Source organism: Centruroides vittatus, unplaced genomic scaffold (assembly GCF_030686945.1).
Source record: "Centruroides vittatus isolate TY-2023 unplaced genomic scaffold, ASM3068694v2 contig_913, whole genome shotgun sequence".
Taxonomy (NCBI): domain Eukaryota; kingdom Metazoa; phylum Arthropoda; class Arachnida; order Scorpiones; family Buthidae; genus Centruroides; species Centruroides vittatus.
Genome location: NW_027122602.1, coordinates 601,221 through 624,944, shown reverse-complemented (window position 1 = coordinate 624,944; position 23,724 = coordinate 601,221). Strand labels below are relative to the sequence as shown.

Genomic DNA, 23,724 nt, shown 5'->3' with positions numbered 1-23,724 from the left:
TTCGTAGGTATACGGACAAATCCGTGATTCCTTCTACACACACAAACTTGATAATAATAAGGAATCATCGGCAAATTATAAAGACTCGTGTCTATATTTTCGCAATCTTATGAGATAATAACTTCATGAGAACATGACTAAAACTGAGTAAAATCATTTTTTTATTTGTAAGTTATGTGTTTAATTAATAAATCGCGTAGAGTGACAGGTCTATTAACATACTGCTTCTCGATCAGAGCGCACGTAAATCAAACTTATGCTAAGCATCTATTATCCCATCATTTTAAAAAGCGTGAGACGCTCTGTTACTTCACAAATTTGTTTGGTCACTATGAGAAAAATAAGCGCTTATATAACCTGTATCCGAGATAATAAATGAGCATATAAAGGTAGTCTTCATCCCAACAGGGAGAAACCCCGAGGTCAAGTAGCAAGTGCTGTATTTAATAATTCCCCATCTGGACCTACATTGTAATTTGTAGACGTTCATAAGCAAAGTAATAACACATATAGATATCAAGGGAATCATGTATATGTATTGATTAATGCTTTTTTGTTTTTAAAAAGGTATGCATTGGTTGGTCAAACCAATAAAAAACGTCCACTTTCAGTGGGTTCCACTTAGCAATGGAAGTAGTAAAGATACTCCTATGAGATAACTGCATTTTCAAAAAAGTCCCCTGGCACTCCGGATATTGTGTCAACGTATACTTTAGACTATAGGTCTTTTTTGAGTTAGTTTATATAAGTCAAAATAGGAGGAAACTAAAAAGGAATTGATTATATAGGAATTTAATTGTTGTGCGTCTTATAATTTGCATACAAAAGACAATCACGTTTGATTTAATGGCACTTAGTAAATTACGTATGTGATAAAATAATTTTTGATGTAAAGGAGTACGGTATAAGACAATAACATGAATCTTAAGAAAACTAATGATTTACCACTTCTTCTTCAGCAGAAACTTTCAGGTCAGAATTTCTTATTGTGTTTCACAGATTTACGGATCTGATAATTTGGGTTAAAAACTACGGTTTCCTCGTACTTGACAGTTTCTAAAAGAGAGTGTTACCTAAGAGAGCGACTAGATTCGCTTATTTGGCAGCGAGTAATGTTAGATTAACGATTGCAGTACCTCTATATCTTGTGGCCAGAAATGCTATAAACTTTGATAGAGCAGCAGATCCAGTTGTTTTAGGTATCGAAAAATGAACTCCGAAGTTTGATCCAACATTTTTCTAAGACGGAAGTAAAACAATTTCTCACCAGTGGGTCATTGGTATGTCAACATGTCATATAAAATGAAAAACGATTTCATTTAGGTTGAGCATGTTGACAAATGACACAAATGAAACTAATTGGAGAGAGCAACACTGATGAATGCACCACTTGAGCACCCACTTAAAAAGGCTAAGGAGTATGTTGGAAATCGACACGTCTCTATAATCACTGTACCGGTGCGTCGAATGGCGCATAGAAAGGGGAATGTGTGTTGGTTTGCAGTAAATCTCTGTGGTTATATTTCTATTTGCCATACGAATCTTGACGTCCAAGTAATTAACCTTTATGTGACTTTCCTGATCAAATTCTAGTGTTAGTCTGTAGCTGTTGTTATTAAAAACTTTTAATACTTTCCCTACATCAGGTTTAGCTTTCCATATACTCAAAATATCATCCACATACAGTGTATAACTAAGGATATTGGGTTTTAAGTTTACTAATGCCCTTTCTTCCAACTTTCATAAGACAAGTTCGCACAGATCTCCCGAGATAGGGCTACCCATTGGTACTTCCTTTTTTGAATGTAAGCTTGACATTTGTTTATTGTGTGCTGGAATTTTTCATATTTTGTTAATTATTAAAGTTCATCAATCCATGAGAACCTTATTATATCCCAGTAACAGCAAATTTTAATTAAAACTAATGTTTTTGACCACAATCACAATCTTCCTCAGGCTTTTCACCAGTACAATTCGAATATAGTGAGTTGATTATCCTTCCCAGTGATTCTGAGAGAAGTTGTTTTATTAAAGTTCAGTATCCATTTCAACGATTTACATATGCATATACTGTATATTATATATAGACTTAATAGTCCATGGTAGGGACATTTATAATATTAATATAGAAGCATTTCTTAAAAGATGGCTGGCAGATTGATCATTCACACTGGAGCTAATTTTTTGCAGTCTTGTAGCCTGTTTTCTAAGGGCTACTAGAGCAAAAATAACAACCACTTCTTACAATGTCCATGAAATAAAACTGATCAAACATATATTCTGGCAACAATTTACATGTTCTGTGTATATACACACTGACAATGCAACTGTTTTTTCTTTCAATTGTTGCTGTGCAGTTGCTAGTCTAAGTGGTAATGATAGTGTTTTAAAAATTTATCAATTGTGTACATACAGCTTGTTATGTTTTTTCAAAGGGTTAAAAAAAAGCTTTCTCCCACAACTTTTAAATTTAAAAATAAAATAAATAAAAGAATTTGGAAGTTCGGCTTCCTTAGACTACTTGGTCTTAGAGATAAAAGTCATTTGTCGAGTCACAAAGAGTCACCAGTACAGGGAGGGGGGTCAATATTTGCAAAATATTAAGCTATGTGGTTTGTAGAATTCCTAAACTGTACACATACAGAAAACAAAATTAATGTAATAGTATCATTAACTTTTTCTTTTGATTGGAAGGCAATACAAGAAAAAAAAAATCTTGCATAATTTTTGTACTTGCTTTCTTAAGAATATTTGAAAATTAAATCCATAATAATAAGTAAATTTTTTCCATTTAGCCACTTTCTTTAATCTTGTCACTTTTAACAATTTTTATTTATTGCAATACATTTTTGTTAATGTTATAGTTTAAATATTTTTTTAAAAAGTTTACTTCTTTCATTTTATTGCATTATCTTACATATGTATCTATTTCATTATGTAATATAAAATGTTTTCATAATTTTTTCATAATTTAGTGACTTTCACATTACTGAATTAGTAGTAATCATTTGAAGCTAAATAAAATGAATAATGTGTGTGGCATGGCAATATTATTGTCCTGATTTAGACAGATCAATGCTACCCACTGATATAACAAGGTAAAATGTGTAATAAATGAATGGATAAGACAAATTTTAAAAAGCTTCTTGAAGACGGATTTGAGAAAAGTAGTTTTATATTGGCAAAAGTGTATTTATTGCATTTATTGTAAATTAGAATTATACTGAGGGAAAAAAAATAATAGTAAAATTTTATTAATTTTAAAAATTATAAAGAAATTTCTTAAACTTCATAAATATTCCTTGTATTTTAAGACAAAAAAATTAATAATTTACAACGAACCTAATGAACAACTAAAAATTTTTCTTGAATAATTATAATTATGTTCCTGAAAATTTTAAATATTTTCAAACATATATATTTTTTTTATTTGTTTCAGTTAATCATTCTTTTTTCAAATAAATCTCAAAGTTGCACAGTTGATATGAAAAATTCTTACTAAACTAATAATTATAAACACACTAAAAGGAACGATTATCTTTCTCTATCTAATAGATAATAAAAAAAAGCTATCCAGCATTAATATAATAATAATGATAATAATTAATAATAATGATGATAAATGATGCTGATAAAAATAATATAATAATAAAATCAGTGATGTTTTATTATTACAATTACTAGATATTTAATTTTTGTGATCTGACAACTAATAAAATGTTAACATAATTATTTATCTTTCTGATAAAAAAATAATAATTTAATCTACACAGAGATATTCTATTTTACCTTCAAAACTCAATCTTTTCTTTTTTTAAGATAAAAAGAAAAATAGTGAAAAACTTAGATAATATTGAATAATCAACTAAATAACAAAATCTGTAAAAGATTTTTGATGTAAATGCAAATGAATTTGATTTATAGGTATGATTTATTTTAATTGTCATTTCTTCAAAATTCCTAAAGTTTTCCACAGTTATAATATTTTCCAGTTTACAAGTATTAGTTTTAATTATTTCAAGAAGACAGAAAAAATTTAAAGAGAATTTCATTATTTTGAGAAAATTGAAAATTTTCTGAATGGCAAAATAGAATCTAAACTACAACTCATTTTTTTCTACAGAGAAAAAAAAAAATAAAAACTTTTAACAGTTTTATTCCTATTCTACATCATCAGAGATTTAAAAGTTTTAAGAATTAGAAACTTGAATATTGACAAAATCCTTTCGATCACAAACTTTCAGAAATTAGAATTCTGATAACAGTAGAACGAACGTAATGAACAGCTAACAACTTTTCTTGAATAATTACGTTCCTGAAAATTTTAAATATTTTTAAACACATATCTTTTTTTTTTTTAGTTAATAATTCTTATTTCAAATAAATCTCAAACTTATAATTCAACAATGAACCTGATAATTTACAAACTATTTTAAGCATAACAACATGCAAACATTGAATTAAAAATTTTTGTAAATTTTTTAAGCTATTAAAAATATTTACTTTAAAGATTTCTCCTTGAAAAATTTTGAGATTTAAAATAAGTACAAAAATGAATCCAATAAGTTATCCATTTTTTGAGGTTGCATATAAAGTAATAAACAATGTTTATATTTCCTCAAATATAATGAAAACTTAATTTCAATAACCCAAACTTCAATAAATAATTATTATAAAAAACTAAATTATATTATATTTGATTAATAATTCTACATTCAGTTTTTTCTTTTTTAATTTGAATAATCTTTCTTTAAAAAGTATTCTAACTAATCTTTTTCAAATATAATGAAAAACATTACAACTTAAAATATTTAGAGAAGAAAACATTATAAAGTAAAAATCTTCTAATCCTAAGTTTCTTCTGAAATTTCTTGTTTATTTCTCTCATTAAACAGAAAAGTAGCTTAAAATTCATTGAAATATTATTATACCTAACGAGCAAACACATGATGCTATTATACGTGTGTGACATTTTTTGACGCTTATTCCTTTATATATACTATTTCTTTGAATTACAAAATAGAGATTTATTTTAATGAAAAAGTTTAACATATGAATATTTAACATGTCATTAGTTTTTATTCAGTAAAACAAAAATTTTATTTCAAAATCTTATGACATGCAGATGTAACATTTACACTATTTGATGGATTTTACAACAAATATATTTTTCCTATTTTTAGTTCTTTAAAATAGTATAATGTAACTATCATACAATTATATTTAATATATACATACATGCATAAAAAATGTGCTGTAAATATTTAAGTATTTAAATATAAAATAAATAATAAAAATTTTATTAATTAATCTCTTAAATTAGTTATTTTAAATAATTAAAAGCCTAAAAATTTTAAAACAAATTCTGGAGTATGGATTTTTTATTGCTATGATTTAAAATAAAAATAAAATTTTTTAATTAGATATTTAAATTAAATTTTTAATATTAATGAAAAATACCTCAATAATTTGATCATTTACATGTATCCTTTTACAAACATCAGCAGCACTACCATGGGCAATACTTTTCACAAAAATACCAGAGATTTCTTCTGAAAATATAAAAATAGAAAAAATCTATCAAAATATTCATAATAGATGCTAGATAATTCAAATAATTAGTTGGTTAATTTAATTAATTATAAAATTCTACAACTCAACACAAATTATCTAATATGTTTTAATTTCATTACTTCTAAATTCAAAAATATTTTTTATTCAAATGTCAAAAAATTTTATTAGTAAAAATATAACCATAATATAATATATGGAAGTTAAAGTTGATTTTTACTCTTCCAAGCCCATAGATCCCTGATTAAGAACCCCTCCCTTATGACACCAGTCCACTTGTTTGTAATTTTAGTGAGATTAACAGCAAACTAATCTGATAAGTCCTTTATATTTATTAATTAAAGAATTTATTTTTCAAAAACCATTTTTCAGCAGGTATTTTTAAAGATTTCTAATTTTCAAGATCTATCATATCAACTCTTTTTTAAACTGTATTTTTTTTTCCTTGAGTAGGGAAAATATTATAATGTCCTCCCTACTGAAGGAAAAAAAAACACGGTACAATATGTCTTGAAACCTATGTCCTACTGTTTCTTCCAATCACTTTGATGACATTTTATGACTCTAGAGTTTCCACAAACCCAGAGATGAGTCATTACAAAAATTATGTATGGGGATATATATATATATATATATATATACCCATACATAGTACATATACAAACTAGTTGATTAACTCTTGGAATTTACATTGCAGAGTCATTAAAAGCATATAAAAGCTTTGATGCTTACAATTATTTTTTCAGCGGGAAAAATTCGGGATATTTTATCAATGGTCTATCCTGGCCTATGGTCAATCAAAACACAGAGATATTATTGCTGCTTCACCTATGAAAAGGTGGCAATATTGTTGCTGGATATTGTGCATGGTTGGGTGAGTTTTTTAATATAAATGGAATATCTATTTCATAAGTAGAAAGTTCATATGAAAGATTAATTATTTTTTAAATGCTACTATATTATTATATTATGGAGAATTATTGAAAATCCACAACACCAAAGCAACAAACTATGCTTACAAGTAAGTAATAATGTTAGTAAGTTGTCATTTTACTGGAAGTAGTTTTGCACAGACAAGCCAAAATGCTCAATGACAACTTCTGCCAAAAAAAGTCTATACAAGGTGTTTCATAAAAGTGGAAACACACTATAATTTTAAAATGTTAGTTATGTTTATAAAAATGATGATTATTATTAGTAAATCACATATGATGACATTTTTATTGACATTGAAACTCATTTTAAAGGGCATTAAAATTTTATTTTATTTGCAATGTCAAATACATCAAATTTTCTAATTGTAAAATAGGGAATGATGAAATTAGTCTAAATCTTGCATCAAATCAATTTTATTGCATAAATTTTTCCAAGAACACATTATGAAACATTATATTATTTAACATTATATTCATGAGTAGTGCAGAGTTACTTCTGAGAATAAATGCTATGCAGAGACATTTCTTTAATATAACAAAAGAAAAACATTGCATCTAAATTTAATTAATGACATACTCAAAATGATGTTCTACAATGCCAATACATAACTGAACTTGGGAGGCAATTAAATCTCAAACATTTTTAATGATGTCTGCAGTAACTTCTGCACCTACTGCTGCAATTCTATCCTGCAAACTGCAACTGTAGTTTTAGTAGTTGAATAAATGTTATCTCCTAGATAATACTAAAGAAAAAAGTTCAATGGAGTTACATCTGATGGACATTCCACAGATCCTCCTCAACCAATCCAGTAATCTGAAAAAACATGATGTAACCAGTCTGTTTGCAGATACATCTCAGTATGGTGGGCTGGGGAACCCTATGTTGCACTAAAACATTTGTCAATACTAAGTCAATGACAAATCTTCTATCAAGTTGGAAACTATTTCTTGAGAAATTGCATGCAAATATCAAAAACCACTCATAAATAAAGAATGAGCTGATTGTCCTGTGCTGAAAAATCCTATACCTCATATTAATCTGTGATTGAACTTTATGAGTAATTTCTCTTAACCAGAGTGGATTCTCATCTGACCGATAATGTATGTTGTATGTGTTGATCACTATCAAATAAAAATAAGCCTCACCAGACAACAGAACAGATGATGGAAGTTTGTCATCAATTTGAATTAAAAGCCAATTGCAAAAATTAACCAATTTAGCATAATCAGTTATTTTAATGCTCGATGGCAATGAAGATGAAATGGACTGAATTTTATTATTTTTTCAGTCTGTATTACAAATGATTGGAAAATCCCACAGACTTATGAAATGGCTCTCATCTAGTTACTACAAACCATTAACTGCTTCTAATACTATGATAGTATTTCATTTGTCATTGAAACTGGTCTGCCTGATATGTTTGCATGTGCAATATTCTCAGTTTCCACAAAACATTTTATTATTTTCAATAATATAGCTGACGACAATTTGACTTATGCCAATTACTTATAGTGAGGAAATTTTCATTGTTACTGTTAGATTTTTTATTTTTGCTATGCTAAAGAAACTTCTCTACATAGAATTCATTATTTGGATTTCAAAACTAAGCTATTCTGTACTGCTCATAAATGTAAAGTTGACTTATTGTTTCTTAACATGTTCTTGGAGAAATTAATTCAATAAAATTGATTTGAAGAATAATTGAGATTCAAGATTTAGACTAATTTCACACAGTTCTTTTGTTTAAGCAAGAAAGGAAGAAATTATCACAAAGGCATTTATTATGTGTAAATATTGTTATTTTTGCATGAACGCAATTACTTTTGGTTCAAGGGGAAAATATACCTGCAAAAACAGGGGGTCTCAATGGACTAACCACTGTCTGTCATACTAGCAGAATTGCTCATGAGGCATGTTGAGCAAAGGGTTTTTAGCTTTCCCCTTACAATAGCAGACCCACTGGTATATCTGAGATATGTAGACGACATTCTCTTAGCATGGCAAGACACAGAGGAGGACTTCCTTGTCCCCAAATACTTCCTAATGAATGTTTACTCCTCTATCGACTTTACCTGGGAAAAAGAAAATGGGGAAAAGATTATGTTTTTAGATTTAAACACCTCCAAGTCTCATGGTAGTATAATGTACTCCATGTTCCATAAGTTTAACAACATACCCCCTTTAATTAGAAGGACCTTTCTGTTGCCTTCCACGCAAACTGCTGCCGATATTGAACTTACTGCCATTTGCTCAGCAGTAAATGTGGTGGGTTATACCATTTCCAAATATAAGCATATCTTGAAGGTTAAAAGATCTCTTTTTTCCAACACCACTTTACACATCCCAAAGGAATGCACAATAGTCTGTTCATCAGTATCATTCTGTAACCACATTACTGCATGCATTTGCCACATGTTTAGACAACATGAGTTATTTCTACTGGTCACCCTGTGACCAAGTCTCAGGAGGCTTCTATGCAACAACAGGGACGCTGCCGCCATACTAGAGAAAGTCTGTGGTATACTCTATCCTGTTAGAAAACACATCTGGCATTCACACTCACTACATAGGAGTGACAACTAGAATGTTATGTTGCCACATCTCCAAACACCAACATTCCATCAGGACAGGCAGGAGTGACACTGAGCTGGCTAGAATGATGTTACAACATCAAAATATCTCGCTGTGGGGACTATATGGAGATGCTCAGGTATTGTGATCAGAAGAGCCTGGTGTATGTTTGGGAAGCCTGCCTTACTGTATTATTAAATCTGTGCAACTCCCCCACACTTGAGTTGCCTGCAATGTGGGTCAGCCTGTATAAAAGATTAAAACATCATCTCTACCTCCACTTTTGGTGCCTATTCAACACAACATGGTGCATGTGCATTCTCATCACGCATGCCTTAATTCAAACTTTTTACATTTTTATTTTAAATTTGGTTTAAAAAATACACTTACGTAAAACCAGATAACCGGAGTGATTAGTATTTCGGGTTATCTGGTTTTACGTAAGTGTATTTTTTGATTGAATCACCGGTGTGTAAGGAAGATTGATTAAATTTGGTTTGTTCTAAAGGACTAAATACTGTTAGTTTTAATTCAAAATATTTTGCTTGAAATATTTATTTGAGTTTATGTTCTGCCTGAGGATGACGAATTATAAAACATTGAAAGCGCTTGCAAAAATAGTGATATCTACATGTAATTAACGCCTTTGTGATGATTTGAAGAAAAATGTAGATTAATTACATTATTCCCCACAACTTTACAATTAAAGATTTTGATGTATCTAGCAAGTAAAATAAAATTTTAATGCCCTGCAAAATGAGTTTCAATGTATAGTGTATGGCAAATGTTACTTTTATAAATGTAATTCACATTTCAAAGTTAGAAAATATTTACAGCTGTTTTCTAGCCTGATGACATACGGCATTGGTTGACTTTCAGGATATTATCTCCTTTATGAATAACCTTACATGTATATATTATGTATATATGTATATATTATATTATGTAAACACACACATACCAGGGTCAAAAATAAACTGAACTTATGATGTTGCCTAGCAATGGCTGTAATTGCGAGCATATATACATTCAAACATTATCTTAGAAATATCCGTACTTGTTCAGCATACAATGATTTCCTGTATCTGAATTGATTAGAATACAAAACATCATATATTGTAATACATAGGCATATGCCACCAGAATTCTGAAATGATGCATCACAAACATTAAACAAACTGCAGTTTTTGGTGATAAATTTTAATTGCAAATATAAAGAAATAGAAAGATAAGCAAATAAATTTCTCTTTGATAATTCATAGAGAAAGGAAAAGTCGATGAAAGATGGAACTTATATAAAATATAAAAAGGATAAGACTTAATTACTCCAACTGCTTGAAATTTTCACCTCTAAATAATACATTTTCACTATTTGCCTCAATTAATTCACATTATAGATGGATCCATCTGTAATGTGAATTAATTGATGTAAATAGTGAATAGTGAAAATATTTGAGAATTTACATGAGTTAGCTAATTGGTAAAAATATTCAGTTATCTATTAGTATAACTTAATTAATTTTATAAATTATGTTAGAAAAAGTAATAAAAACAATGAAATATTTATTATTATTTAAGTGTGTAAATCCCTAACTTGGCAATCATCCAAGCATGCCTACACTTTGCTAATTGTATATGCAGTTGCATACGGCATCATGTTACATAAACCAGTGTTTTCTTGTGGAGAAATAACATTATGCGTAAATAAAATGAACACTGAATTACGCAGCAGTCTACTATATGTAGGAAGATGACAAATGATGATGCTAAAATTAAAAGCATGAAATTGGCATTATCTTTTTATTACATCATTACTTATGCAGTATTGATAATAATTGATAACCCACAACCTAACATAAAACCAAAAGCATATCCAGGAGAATGCTTATGGTGCTGAAGCACTCCTTGATACCAAAAAAGGTAGTTTTGCTACTTTAAAATAAAAATAAATATAACAATGCATATTATATGATTTCAGTTAGGTAAGAGTAGATAACAAATAATTTTAAGGTAATTGAGTAACATTCTCCAAAGCAGGACAAAAGGCATGTGCTTTGGTTCCATTGCTTAGAACTAAGCTTCTTATTTATCATTATATTATTTTTTACATTTAAATTATATGAAAAAATTTAATACTATGAATTTCCAGGGTATCTGGACAATATTAAATATTTAATAATACAGGGTGTCCATAAAGTCCATGTGCAATTCAAAAAATTTATACCTTTATGGGCACCAAGTATAATATCCTATGTCAACTATGAAAACTATTTTATTGGTGAAATGAATTTGAATGTTTGCAAAATGTACTTCTTGGAACAATCTGTTAATTACAATACAAATACTTTAAATACAAAAACAAGAAAAATAATCAGATTTGCTCATCGTTTATATTTTGATAAATCTTAACAGTGCATTGCATTTTATAGTATACTTTAATTTTAAGTTAAGCCATGACATTGAATATAATTGATTTTCTTAAATGTAAGTCAAAAATCATTTTAAACTAATATCTTGAATATAGCATTGAAAAAATTCATTGGTCATTATTATCTGTGATGAATGACATTTTCCATTACAAGTTAAACATACCAATTTTGATGACACCAAAATTCAAAGATTGAAAAAATTGGATTTAGTTAAGATTGTAACTTTTGCAACAGTGAAGAGTTAAAAGTTCATATTTCAGATTTGGGACAAAAGGACAAATTATTAAGAACAATATAATGTGATGAAATATTTTATAGTTTGATAAGCATGCATAGCGTTGAGTAAAAATCAATTTTTTCATTCTTCTCTCATCATTTTTGACAGGTAAATATAATATAAACATATTTTAAATAAAACTTTACTAGGCTGAACGTCAACAGAAGTTTTAGAAAATTATAATAATAATAATAATGTCTTTATATAGAAAATACTCAAAGTTATTAAGTAGATACAAAATAGTTTGAATTAATTTTACATGATTAAAATAATTTTTTCAATATTTTTTTTGGAAAACAAAATGTTTTTAGGTAATCTTTATTCTATTTTATATCTGATTATCTGAGTAGCTCAAAGTACATCAAGCAAAAATATTTACATGAATCAAACAAAAGTTTTTTTCATTATTTATATTTGTAGAATGTAAATTTATGAAGAAAGACACAACTAAAGTATCAGATTCTGAAAGTATCAATTTGGTTTTATGACAGGTAGATGAAAAGGAAAACCATATTTATATTGTAACAGTTTATGTAGAAGTTCAGAAAAATGAGAAAAAAAATCTATATTTTATCTTTTGACATATGACAGAATCTTCATATGAAGTAATTTGACGAGCACTGCAAAAGACTAGGCTTCTATATGGAAATATCAGAATTATCCAGGCTATGAAAACGTACATAATAATAAAACAGTTTTACTATATGTATTATTATTATTATTATTATTATAATGCATCAGTAATCAACTTTAAATCTATATCTGGTTTAAATCTACATATCTTAACAGGGTGAAAGTTCTTTGTATGATAAATGAAGATCATCATCATCATCATCAATATCTCTGATCTTGAGTAAATTAACTATCATTATAATTTTTTAAACAATATAAACTGGAATTTATCTTTCACTTTAAATATTATTTGCAAATGATGCATTGTAGTAATATAAACTCATGGCTTATGAGAAGAAATTAATTCTAAATTGAAATGATAAAATCAAGAAATAACAGACATTTTGATAAAAACTGAAAATTATTTAGTAGAAAAATAAAAGTTTTGCTATCTGATATCAGTGAGAGAATTGTAGAATAAATGATGAATTAATCATGCAATAAGCAAAATTAGAAAAACTGAAAATTAACTAGCAATATACACTCAAACCTCTTTTTGTGCGGTCTATTTTTGTGCGATTTTTTATTTGTGTGATTTGTTTTGTGTGATTTTTTGTGTGCGGCATATGAATTTCAATCAAATTGGTATACTGCACAAAAATAATTGCACAAAACACATTGTACGTATAAAAAAATCACACAAAAAAAGACGGCACAAAAACAGGTTTAAGTGTATTTGTAAAACAATCTAGTATAACTGCTAATGAAACTACAAGCAAAATTCTACAGATTAGTTGGCAAAACAAATGGCAACACATGAATATAAAATATCAGGAAGAAATGCTAGAAACAGACTCTGAATTCAGCAGAAATACAAACATATTTATCAGAATAAAAGTTTAAAAATATTTATAAACCAGAATAATAATAATAGTAGTAAAATGATTTGAACATACAAAATAATGAGAGAACAGCAAAACAGTAAAACCAGTAAATCTGAAAAATGTAGAAAATCAAAATAGATATTATTACCAAAATGTGTATGGAAGAGAATAAAATGATGATAAAGGAAATTCAGAACAGAGAAATGATAATGAACATTAAAATCTCAACACAATCCTAAAGATGTTTAGATATTTTCATTTGTGATCATAATTAAATTATTGTTTTTAAATTGAATGAAAAATTTACTGAAATGTTTCAATTGGAAAATAGCTATTTTTAACAACTTCTAACAATTAACAAGAACTTTTTTTAATGCAAAGAATTTTAATTTAATTTCAAAGAATATATTTATCACAATATTTTCAAAGTTAATATTAATTTTATAAAACTGTCATAGGGACAAACATGAAGCTAGGAAAAGTCAATTACAAAAGCCATCATAAAATAAAATGATTTCATATTCAGCATAATTATCAAAAAAAGTTTAAAAAAATCATTATATTTAGGAAGTTAAATCAAATATATGACAGTTTTAACAGTGTTGCATAATTTATTAACTAAATTAGTTCATAATTCTCCAAATCTACAGCAGTTTTAAGTATACATAAATGAACGGTGATAAAGTTTCTGAAATCAAACTACAGTATAATTATGAATAAATAATTATAATTTTGATTATCATTATTTGTATGAAATTATACTTTTTTTAAAAAGATTGAGTTTATTATATCAGTAAATAAATTATATTATTATAACTTCTTCAATGTATTGCTCTTACAGTTACTTTCTTATTTTCGGTTATTCAGTACAGAAATTGCTTTATGTGCATTAATCTCCTTAAAATATATCAGCTATGAAAAATTATATAACTAATTGTTTTATATAAGAGTAAGTATCAATTTGATTGTGTGCAAATAAAACAATTTTATTTTGTCATTATGTAAATTTCAAATATATGATAATTTTGTCTACTGGTAAACTGATGCATGATTATTGTTTTAATTACCATGCATTAGTTGTAAAAAATAAATAAATCAGTGAATGCAAAAGATTTACATAAAATATTTGATCTTAAAGCTGATCTGACATTGTTTTAACTAGTGTGTGTTGATCAGCTGTAAGTGATTGTATCTTAGAAGTTATAAACAAACTGATTACCATCAATTTAGTTAAAATATATATACAATTATATCAGATTTTTTCCTAATAAGACTAATGCCAATCCAGTCTTTTATTGTGACTAATTATATAACTGTCAATTTTATAATTAAGTATTTGACAGTTAAATAATTTTTTAATGACTTCTGGTAAAATGACTTTTTTTTATGTGAGCAATTGCCAAATTTAGACTTGGCACTGTGTCTAATTGAATAAAATGAAAAAAAAACACACTTAACTTTTTATTTCTCTGTACCTTTAATGATATATGTAGGTAAGTTAATGAAAATATAAAATATCTACTAAAATAACATTATTATTCAAAAAGTTGAAAGTCAAAATGTTTTTATATTAGCAATGGAATTGAAAATTTGTAAAAGCTATAATAATCATTAAAATTATCGTTGGGATTACTTGTTAAAACAAAAAAAAACTCATTTTTCCAATAAACTTTAATGAATGAACTTTTGAAGTTATTAACATTAATTTTATTTGATTGCAAGAAGTCTCAAATTACAACATGATTGGTTCTAGTTCAGAACAGTAAAAACAATTCTTTAGTTTTAATAAATATTCTAAAAACAGATTTCTTACTAAGAACGTTACCAAATTCGATAAAAATATTTAAAAATAATGTTAATTCAGTTATTGTAAAAAAGTCTCAAAATTTTCTTAAGAAAACATACATTTAATATGAGATGATAGTGACTTATTATCTGTATTTTGTTGTTATATGGAATTCACAATCATAGTAGAAAACATTTTGCTTTCTATTTCTTTAAGCATAAGTGATAAAAGAAAAGAAATACACTTGAATTCAAGAAAACAGAGTAAACAATTTATAATAAATGAAAAATGAACTAATGATGCATTACCAAAAGTAGACTTGGCAGGTGGTTAAAACTCCATACAAAGATCATAAAAAGAAAAAAAACTAAATATTTGTATGGATAGAAATTTCATTGCCTTTAAAAAAAAAACAAAATTAAAATGTGTTGGAAAAAAATTTAAGTTTTTATCTTTAGACCATTAATTTCCCTAGAAACTATAATATATATTTTTTGATATACTGTATAAGTTATTTTCATTTGGACTATTTTCATATTATATATTACTTCAAAATAAATTAAAAACATTAAAAGTGTTAAAAAATTATTCAATTTTTTATTTTAATTATATATATTTTTTATAGTTTACAGGATCTTGACTAAATTATATAAATTTCCATAACATTTATTGGAAGAAAGAGGAACAGATATTTACATAGAAATTAGTTAGATAAGAGAAGGTGTAAATTAAAACAACATATTTCTTTTCCTGTTGGGGGGTTTCATATATATATATATATATATATATATATATATATATATATATATATATATTTCTTTCAATGTAAATGTAAGTATAAATTTATAATCTAAATAAATTACAGTAGCTTTACATTAATATATAATTACATATAAGATAATTTAAATTGTTTTTATTCAGAAATCATTAAATAATGCATTATAATATAAATTATTTGAAAATAATTATAAAAACAAGTGGATAAATCTAATTTTATATTTTATATGAAATTATAACTTCATTTAATAATTTTTTAAATAAAGTATTATTTACTTAAAATAATGTAATACCCGCTGATTTTATTTAATTAATATATGATATATGTAGTTTTTTTTAAATAAAAAAAAACTTTTAAGTGCAATTTTCAAAAATTAATATATTATATATATATAAAAATCATATTTAAAAGTAATGGAAAAATTTTGTTTAAATTATTTCTTAAAATATAAATTTTTATTCTTTAATAAATTACTACTCTTATATGTAATCCTAATTATTAAAACAAGAAATTTTGAAAAAAAAAAAAAAAAAATCTTTCATTTTCTAAATGAAAGACAGATTAAAAAATAGAAAGTATTTAATATCTCCTTTTATATAATTCAATAAAAATATAATAAAATCTGCATGACGTTATTATTATTAAAATCATCAATATAACGTTTTCAGCAGGAAATAGAGAAAAAAGTTGCGGTAAAAAATAATTTCTAAAAATATTTTACATGACGACATACTTAATAACTCAAGTTCGTACTGGGTATCCAACAACTTTCAAATCGATTTCTTGGTAAACACAAAATATTTACATTGGTTTTATGTCTATTTCAAACAAAAATACTTTGTTTGTATAGTCATAAACACATACACACACACACCTATTAATAAATTATACATAAACAAAAAGAAAAAATTAAAGTAGCAAAAACGGTACTAACCTTTTTCGCATACATATCCTGCAATGGTGATACCTAAACCTTTCTGATCTTTAATTAATTCCACTTCGAACGTTTCCATCTCAGGTAGGTCTTCACCTATCTTTAGGTCTTCCCCTCCAGGAATCCCTCCCCCAGCTTCCTGCAAGTGGGGAGTAGACAGGGAACCCTGTATACAAGATAACCTGTTACCCACAATGTACGGCAATGAAGTAACATAAACGAAAATCCGTATGAGATATTAAAACCCAATGAATATATATAACCGAGAAGAATTAATTTAGGGTTGAGAACGGTAGAGAGTGAGCTCGAGAGAGTTTCATTTCTGCTAAAGCAGCGAAGAGTGCACCGCCACACGGCGTGTTGCCGGGACGACAGGCACGCTCTTCTCCCACTGCTAGCAGGTAGCTTACTGCGGCTCGTGTCACGTGCTGCAACACGTCAGTTCCATAAACCCGCCCTCTCTTACGTATCACGTACGCGCAAAACCGATGTGGCGGGTCGCCAGTTGATTTTCACAAAATTGAAAAGGTTGACGGACGGCCGTCCCCACCCCCTTTATTTTTTAATAAAGAAAATGATCGAGTTGCCGACTTACACCTTTACACATTTTCTTGCGGTTCGAGTGAACGAACGCATTTATATCTAACGCAGAAAACTTTAAGTGACGCCGTGCTTTTTTGTTTGTTTTATTCGTTGCGAAAAGCAATTTCCCACATCAAAATTAACTGACGTAAATCAATTAGATTTATATGGTCGCGAGTTAGAAGGCCATAACTATGGAAAAACTAAAAATTCAAAAAACCATTTCCTAATTTATGTTGGACGGGAAACGAAGCCGTAATCAGATTTGTTGCTCTTCTTTTAATAATAACGAGCGGTAACGATGCAGTTTCATCATAGAAAATCACGGACATAATAGACTTAGCCAACTTCCTAAAATTAATTAAATACTCAAATAGGAAAAAAACTCACTTGATAATTTAATTAAAAATAATTAAACTCCAAGCTATATACTTAATTCTTGTTTTGTCGGGTGTTTTTGTTCGAACTATATAAAATGTTAAAGCTGACAACATTATTTAATAAAAGTGTCGGCACTAACAAGTTTTATCAAATGGTAATAAAATGAGAGGTAGGAAAGAGGAAGAGGATTTAGCCCTGGAGGATTAAAAGTGACATCTTTGAAAATCCTCATTCGGGAACAACATTGGAACTGACGTGTTTGTCTTCCACCTAAGACAGAAATCATTGCATGTTTCCGACAGAACGTCAAATCGGATTCCATTCTGTCCATGTTTACTTAAACAAAAGGTCAAGGAAATAACTTCGTGTAAACTAAAACATCGTGAAAACATTCTCGACCAAATTTATCAATCGAACAGTAAACTGTTGATCATCTTTCATAAATAATACGATATACGACAAAAAATTTCAAAATCCATTCTGGATAGGAAAAAAGATCGCTTAATATTTACAGCGCGATATGGACTCTAACGCTTTTTTTTTTGGAACATATCCACACAGCGATAGGATTTAAAAAGAGCGATGAAATATTCTGATAAAACAATCGCCGAGTAAATAAAATGGGGAAGATTATTGATAGAGCGACTCATTAATACAGCTACTTAACTGCTCCCGATACCAATAAATTTCATTCGGCGATTAAAAATTGATGTTTATACGAATATTAACTTATAATTTCCGAATGGGAAAGACAATCGTTTCGGATTTATGTCAAGTAAAGACTTATCTCTTAATTGTCCTATACGCTAGCACTGATAGCAACCGGTAGCGGTTTCCCATTAATCCCCCATTTAACAACCGTTGACTATCTAAAACCGATTAATACAAGAATTTTTATTATTATTATTCGATCAAGAGCACGGAAAATGCATAATTCAAAACAAAGCTTTATTGAAAGAAGACAGAATAGAATATAGAACTTCTTTTTTCGATCTACTGTATATCGAACATTTTATTTATTTTTATGGATATAAAAAAGTAGGCTTTATCAAATCTTTACCTGCCATTATAGACTGCAAAAGAAGCTAAACTGTATACATATTTAGAAACAAAGAGCTTTCGATTGAATTTATATATAGATTGAAAAAAATATTATATATATATATATACATTTTTTTTTCTTCTTCTTCAGTAAGATTAGTTCAGAAATCAAATATGGTTCATTGTAATATTTATATTTTAAAAATTCGAATAGGTTATTTTAATAAACAAGGGAATGCTTCCTCTCGTTCCTCGTCTGCGGATTCGAGAAGATACCAGTTAAAATAACGGTTTAAAATCAATTTTGACTCAGATTTTAACGACAAACTCCAGAAGGACATCCTTTTTTCGTCTTGACGTTCCTCCCAAAAGTTGTCGATCCGATTTATTCCTTCCTTCCTCGACAAATACGAAAAATTTATCACATTCGATTTTTAAAAATCTTTTCATAACATTCCGTCAAATGCATTTTTAAATCTTTTGTCCAACAAGAATCACGAAGTATATATATACCGTAATTAATTTTTACAAAAATTTCAAATGAAATTTTAAATAATAAACGATTTATAAAAATAAAATTTCAAAAACAGAATTCATTCAATACACAACACATTTTTAAATAACTTAAAAATAATAAAGCCTGCATTTTCAATTCTAATAACCGAGACATTAAAAAGAAATAAGCTATTCTAAAATTGAAATAACAATAATAAAGATACAATATTTTAAATTTTAAACAATTCTTAAAAGTTGCCATTTTACTTTTTTTTCTCCTCAATCAACTCAAAATTGTAGAAGTGTAATTTTGATTTTTCTTCCGGTGATATTGACCAGCAAGATATTGGCTTCGGGATGCTGTTTTTATCTGTCTTGTTTCTTTTTCCATTGTTCTCGTATTTAACATCTTTAAAAATCGAATTCTTTAATCCGACTTTTTCAATAAATGTAACAGCAAATATGGAAGAGAGAAAAGCACAAACTGTAAACGTTGGAATAATGCTTTTATATTGTTTCAGTTCTTACATGCCCAAAAATTTTTATATAATCGCTTTGTTTTTTTCAACTTCGTCTTATTCGGTTATCGTTATACCATAACAACATTCGCGTTCATTTCTCATCTTTACGTTAAATGTAGAGATTTTTAAAGTTTCTTTTTCATTGTAATTTTTCAACCATCGTCCAAACTATTTTTCACCCCCATCGCCGAAAAACTTTCTTAAACAGAAAAACATATTAAGTGAACAATTTATGAGGTAGAATAATCGCCAGAATTTCTGAACAGCTGTGCAAGTTTAGTTAATGTAAATATAGACGTCTAACAATACATGACGTTATAGAAATTTCTGAAAAATGAATGAAAAAAGAAAATCTGAAGTTGAAAACTTAATTGCAGCAAAAGTTTAATTTAAATCTTATTGCATTTCCAATACTTCAATTTTTTTTTTTTAACGTTACGAAATACTTCAAAATCTTCATATTTTAATTTACAAATTTTAATTATTTTATTTTAAAAAATTAAAATATTACGTTTGAATAAATAATGTGCGATTTTATAAAGAAAATTATCATTGTTTAATCAGATGAAATCAGAAAAGATGTCTCTAGATTAATGAATAAGGAAACATACTATTTGTTCCCTTTTGAGACTGTCCATAAATTACTTTCCTTCAATTGTCCATATATTCATGTCGAAGTTAATCCAGAAGATTGGCCTTCAATTGCATATAATTCAAAAATATTCAATCATTAAATATCGTGCGATCTTTAAATGAAATAGAGATTTTTTTTCTTCCTGTTTCAATTGTGTCTTTCATTTTAGGAAACACGTGCAGTAGCGAGAAATTGAAAATTTTATAACGATTTACTTTACAAGAGTAAAAAAAAAAAAAAAAAAGTCGACAATTAAAAAAAAATGATTTAATATTTTAACAGATAATCTAAAATAAAAATAGTCTTTCTCACGTATAATTTACATTACAGAAGCAAATTCTTCTATTGGTCCTTCATAAATTTTTTACAAAATTTAACTGGAAATCATATGATACAGAATGTAGAAATCAATAGGAATTTCTGTAGGTTTTAGTAAATAATTTCCATGACTCAACAAATAAATTCTTTAGAAATATATTCGATTTAAAATGTCTTCTTTTCAGTATTTTTTATAACACGTATTTTAAAATTAAATTACTAATTTTTATTATAAAAAATACGCCGATTTCCGAAACTAGCTAAAAAATGAAATTAGATCCGTAATAATGAAATTTTAAACTTTCAGCAAAAAAATGTGTTTCCCTTTTCTATTTGTGGACTTCCGAAAGAGAAAGGGAGTAAAAATCCATTACAGCAGTCCCTAACCTCTAACTAGATCTACTAGGCTCACTAATACATTCTATCGGAAGTAGGGATTGTACGGGAGGCGACAAATAGATTGAATTTACCAGATCCCTGACAAAACTACAAGTGAGAGAGTTTGTTTATCTTATAGACTTTAAGAAATCGTTTCATTCAACGTAGAAAAATAAACAGTTTTTAAAACACACAGGCAAAATTCGTAATATTACTTGATTATTGCATTCTCTGTTGTAGATCTATTCGTTAATAATTATAATGAAATATATATAAACATTGGGTGCATACGTATAATATATATAAACATACATACGTACAATTTTAATTATTTAAATTGTCAAATGGCCTAGCGCAGTTTAACCTAATATGGCATAACAACATAACTTTCGAATAATAAATATTTAAATTAAATGTATTATTATTATTATATTAATGTCATTAAAAAACTGAATATATACACTTAAAATAGTTATGTTTTTAGAGAGAAATAACTAAAGAGAAAAAACAATTTTTATAAGTATTTAAATTTAAGATTTTGACATTAGACCTAAATATTGTGAATTTTACCATAATTATACTCCAATTTAAAATTCCAATGTATTTCAGATTCAATTTAAATAATCCAATAATGTGTATCAAGTTGGCCATTACAACATCTTAAATAGATATAAAGCATGGAGGAATAATGATATTTGATCTTAATAATGATATTGTTACGTATATTAATGATGTTAAAGTCAGACAACCGTTCCAAAACCGAGAATCGTGAAACTGCATTACATCGATATTAATGAAAGACCAGAAAAATTAATAAAATCTCAGGAGAAAAAGCTAATAACCAAGATTTCGTAACACTACTCGAATGCACATATGCCTATTTATGTTGTATAACATCTACGCAAAAAAATCGTTTTTCTTTATAAAATTAACGATTATATTCTCAACAACAGGAATACTCATTTAAATTTACAATAGATAAAAAACTGTTGAGAAGGATATACGGTACTTTAGTACATTTCAGATAAAGTTAACGAACGATTCTGAAGGCCATCCATATGCAGATGCTAGTATAATCTTATTAACTGAACGATAAGAACAATTTTTATATCCAAACATAGTTAAAAACACATTACTGCAATTGTTCCAAATAATAAAAATTTCCTTTTACAAATTAGTATACTTAATTCTATTACTACTTTATTTTCTTTGATTAATACGAAATAATTATTTTTTATATATATTTTCGTGATGAAATTAAACTAATAACTATCAAAATTTAAAGTAATAACAAAAATTTGAAAATAACACTTTATATTATTAACAAATTTTAAATTAATTTTATAAACTGCTTAGTTTTATATTTATTAAATTTTACATACACACATTGCATTTACAATTTTCCGTTTCAAGGTTTGTTTTTTTTTTTCCTTTTCTTTTTTATTACTTGTGAATTTTAATGTGTATCCATCTACAGCTTGTTTGTCCTGAGATGCAAACAAACAAACGCGGAATATAAATATTTTCTTGAGCAATTCATTTCATTTCTCTAAAAAATTAAAATAGATTTACATAAAATCGACAATTCTTCAATTTTAGTTTCTCTCAAGAAAAGAATTCAAGTTATTTATTATTAGTTTATAATCTTTTAAAGATGTAAATATTTTATTTGTATACAAAATCGCTTTTCATTTTTATTAGTTTTTTTTACAACCGTCTCGGTCATAAGATCAATTTCTTTTTAAATTTGGAAAAAAACATCCTATAACGATGATGATATAATAATAATAATGCCATCTCAGCATCGCCCCACGTGACTTTTTACAAAACATTTTCCCAATTCTAAAATTTTACATGAATTGAAAGAGATTGCAAACGAAAGCTTCAAACGAGGAAAGAAAAAAAAAGGAAAAAGAATAAAAGTAATTATGCTGTTGATATTAGTGTTTTCTGGAAGATAAGACCAATTGCAACTTGTTGCCTATTATAACAACAAATCATAACATTATTTTTTTAAACGTTCTCACGCTTTATAAATTTTATTGATTTTTCAAAAAATATATCTACTAATTTTCTTATATAATTGCTTGCAATACTTTAAAAATAATAATCTTCAATCATCATAATTAAAACTATTTTTATACAAAAAAAAAAAAAAAATGAATAAAGATATTCAGATGTTTACTGCGATGCACTTCAGTAACCATTATCACTTTTACTGCCGTCGTTGTCATTCTAATTACGAAAATCATGAAAAATAATATATATATATATATATATATCGTTTTAAAATTCAAATATTTCCAGCCTTGATATGCGAATAGACCTTAAAAACTGTAATGTCGAACGGCCAAACCTTAAAGAAACTAAAGAATCTAAGCACGTATTGTATAAATAATGATATTTTGAAGAAAAAAAACAATAATAATTAATATCATGTGGTGGAATTTCCTTCGCAAATTATTGTTTTCGTTCTAAGATTCTTGATACAGAAAGGTAAAACAGTTTTTCTTAAATTGTTATCCAGATATCTGTCTATTTTTATCTATTGTAAGAAGGGGGAAATGCAATTTATTACACTAAAAATGATAGA

The 23,724-nt window shown here is 27.1% G+C and overlaps 1 protein-coding gene across 1 annotated transcript in view; it reads right to left on the bottom strand.

Annotated features, from left to right (window-relative positions):
• Positions 1 to 5,427: 5,427 nt before the first annotated feature.
• Positions 5,428 to 23,724, bottom strand: part of LOC136984324 (multiple PDZ domain protein-like) — a 120,908-nt gene continuing 102,611 nt past the window's right edge. Inside the window, exons 9-10 of the mRNA XM_067281257.1 lie at positions 16,782 to 16,947; positions 5,428 to 5,552 (exon numbers count right to left, since the gene is read on the bottom strand). Coding sequence (XP_067137358.1) covers positions 5,428 to 5,552; positions 16,782 to 16,947 — 291 coding nt within the window. The remainder of the gene's footprint in view (positions 5,553 to 16,781; positions 16,948 to 23,724) is intronic.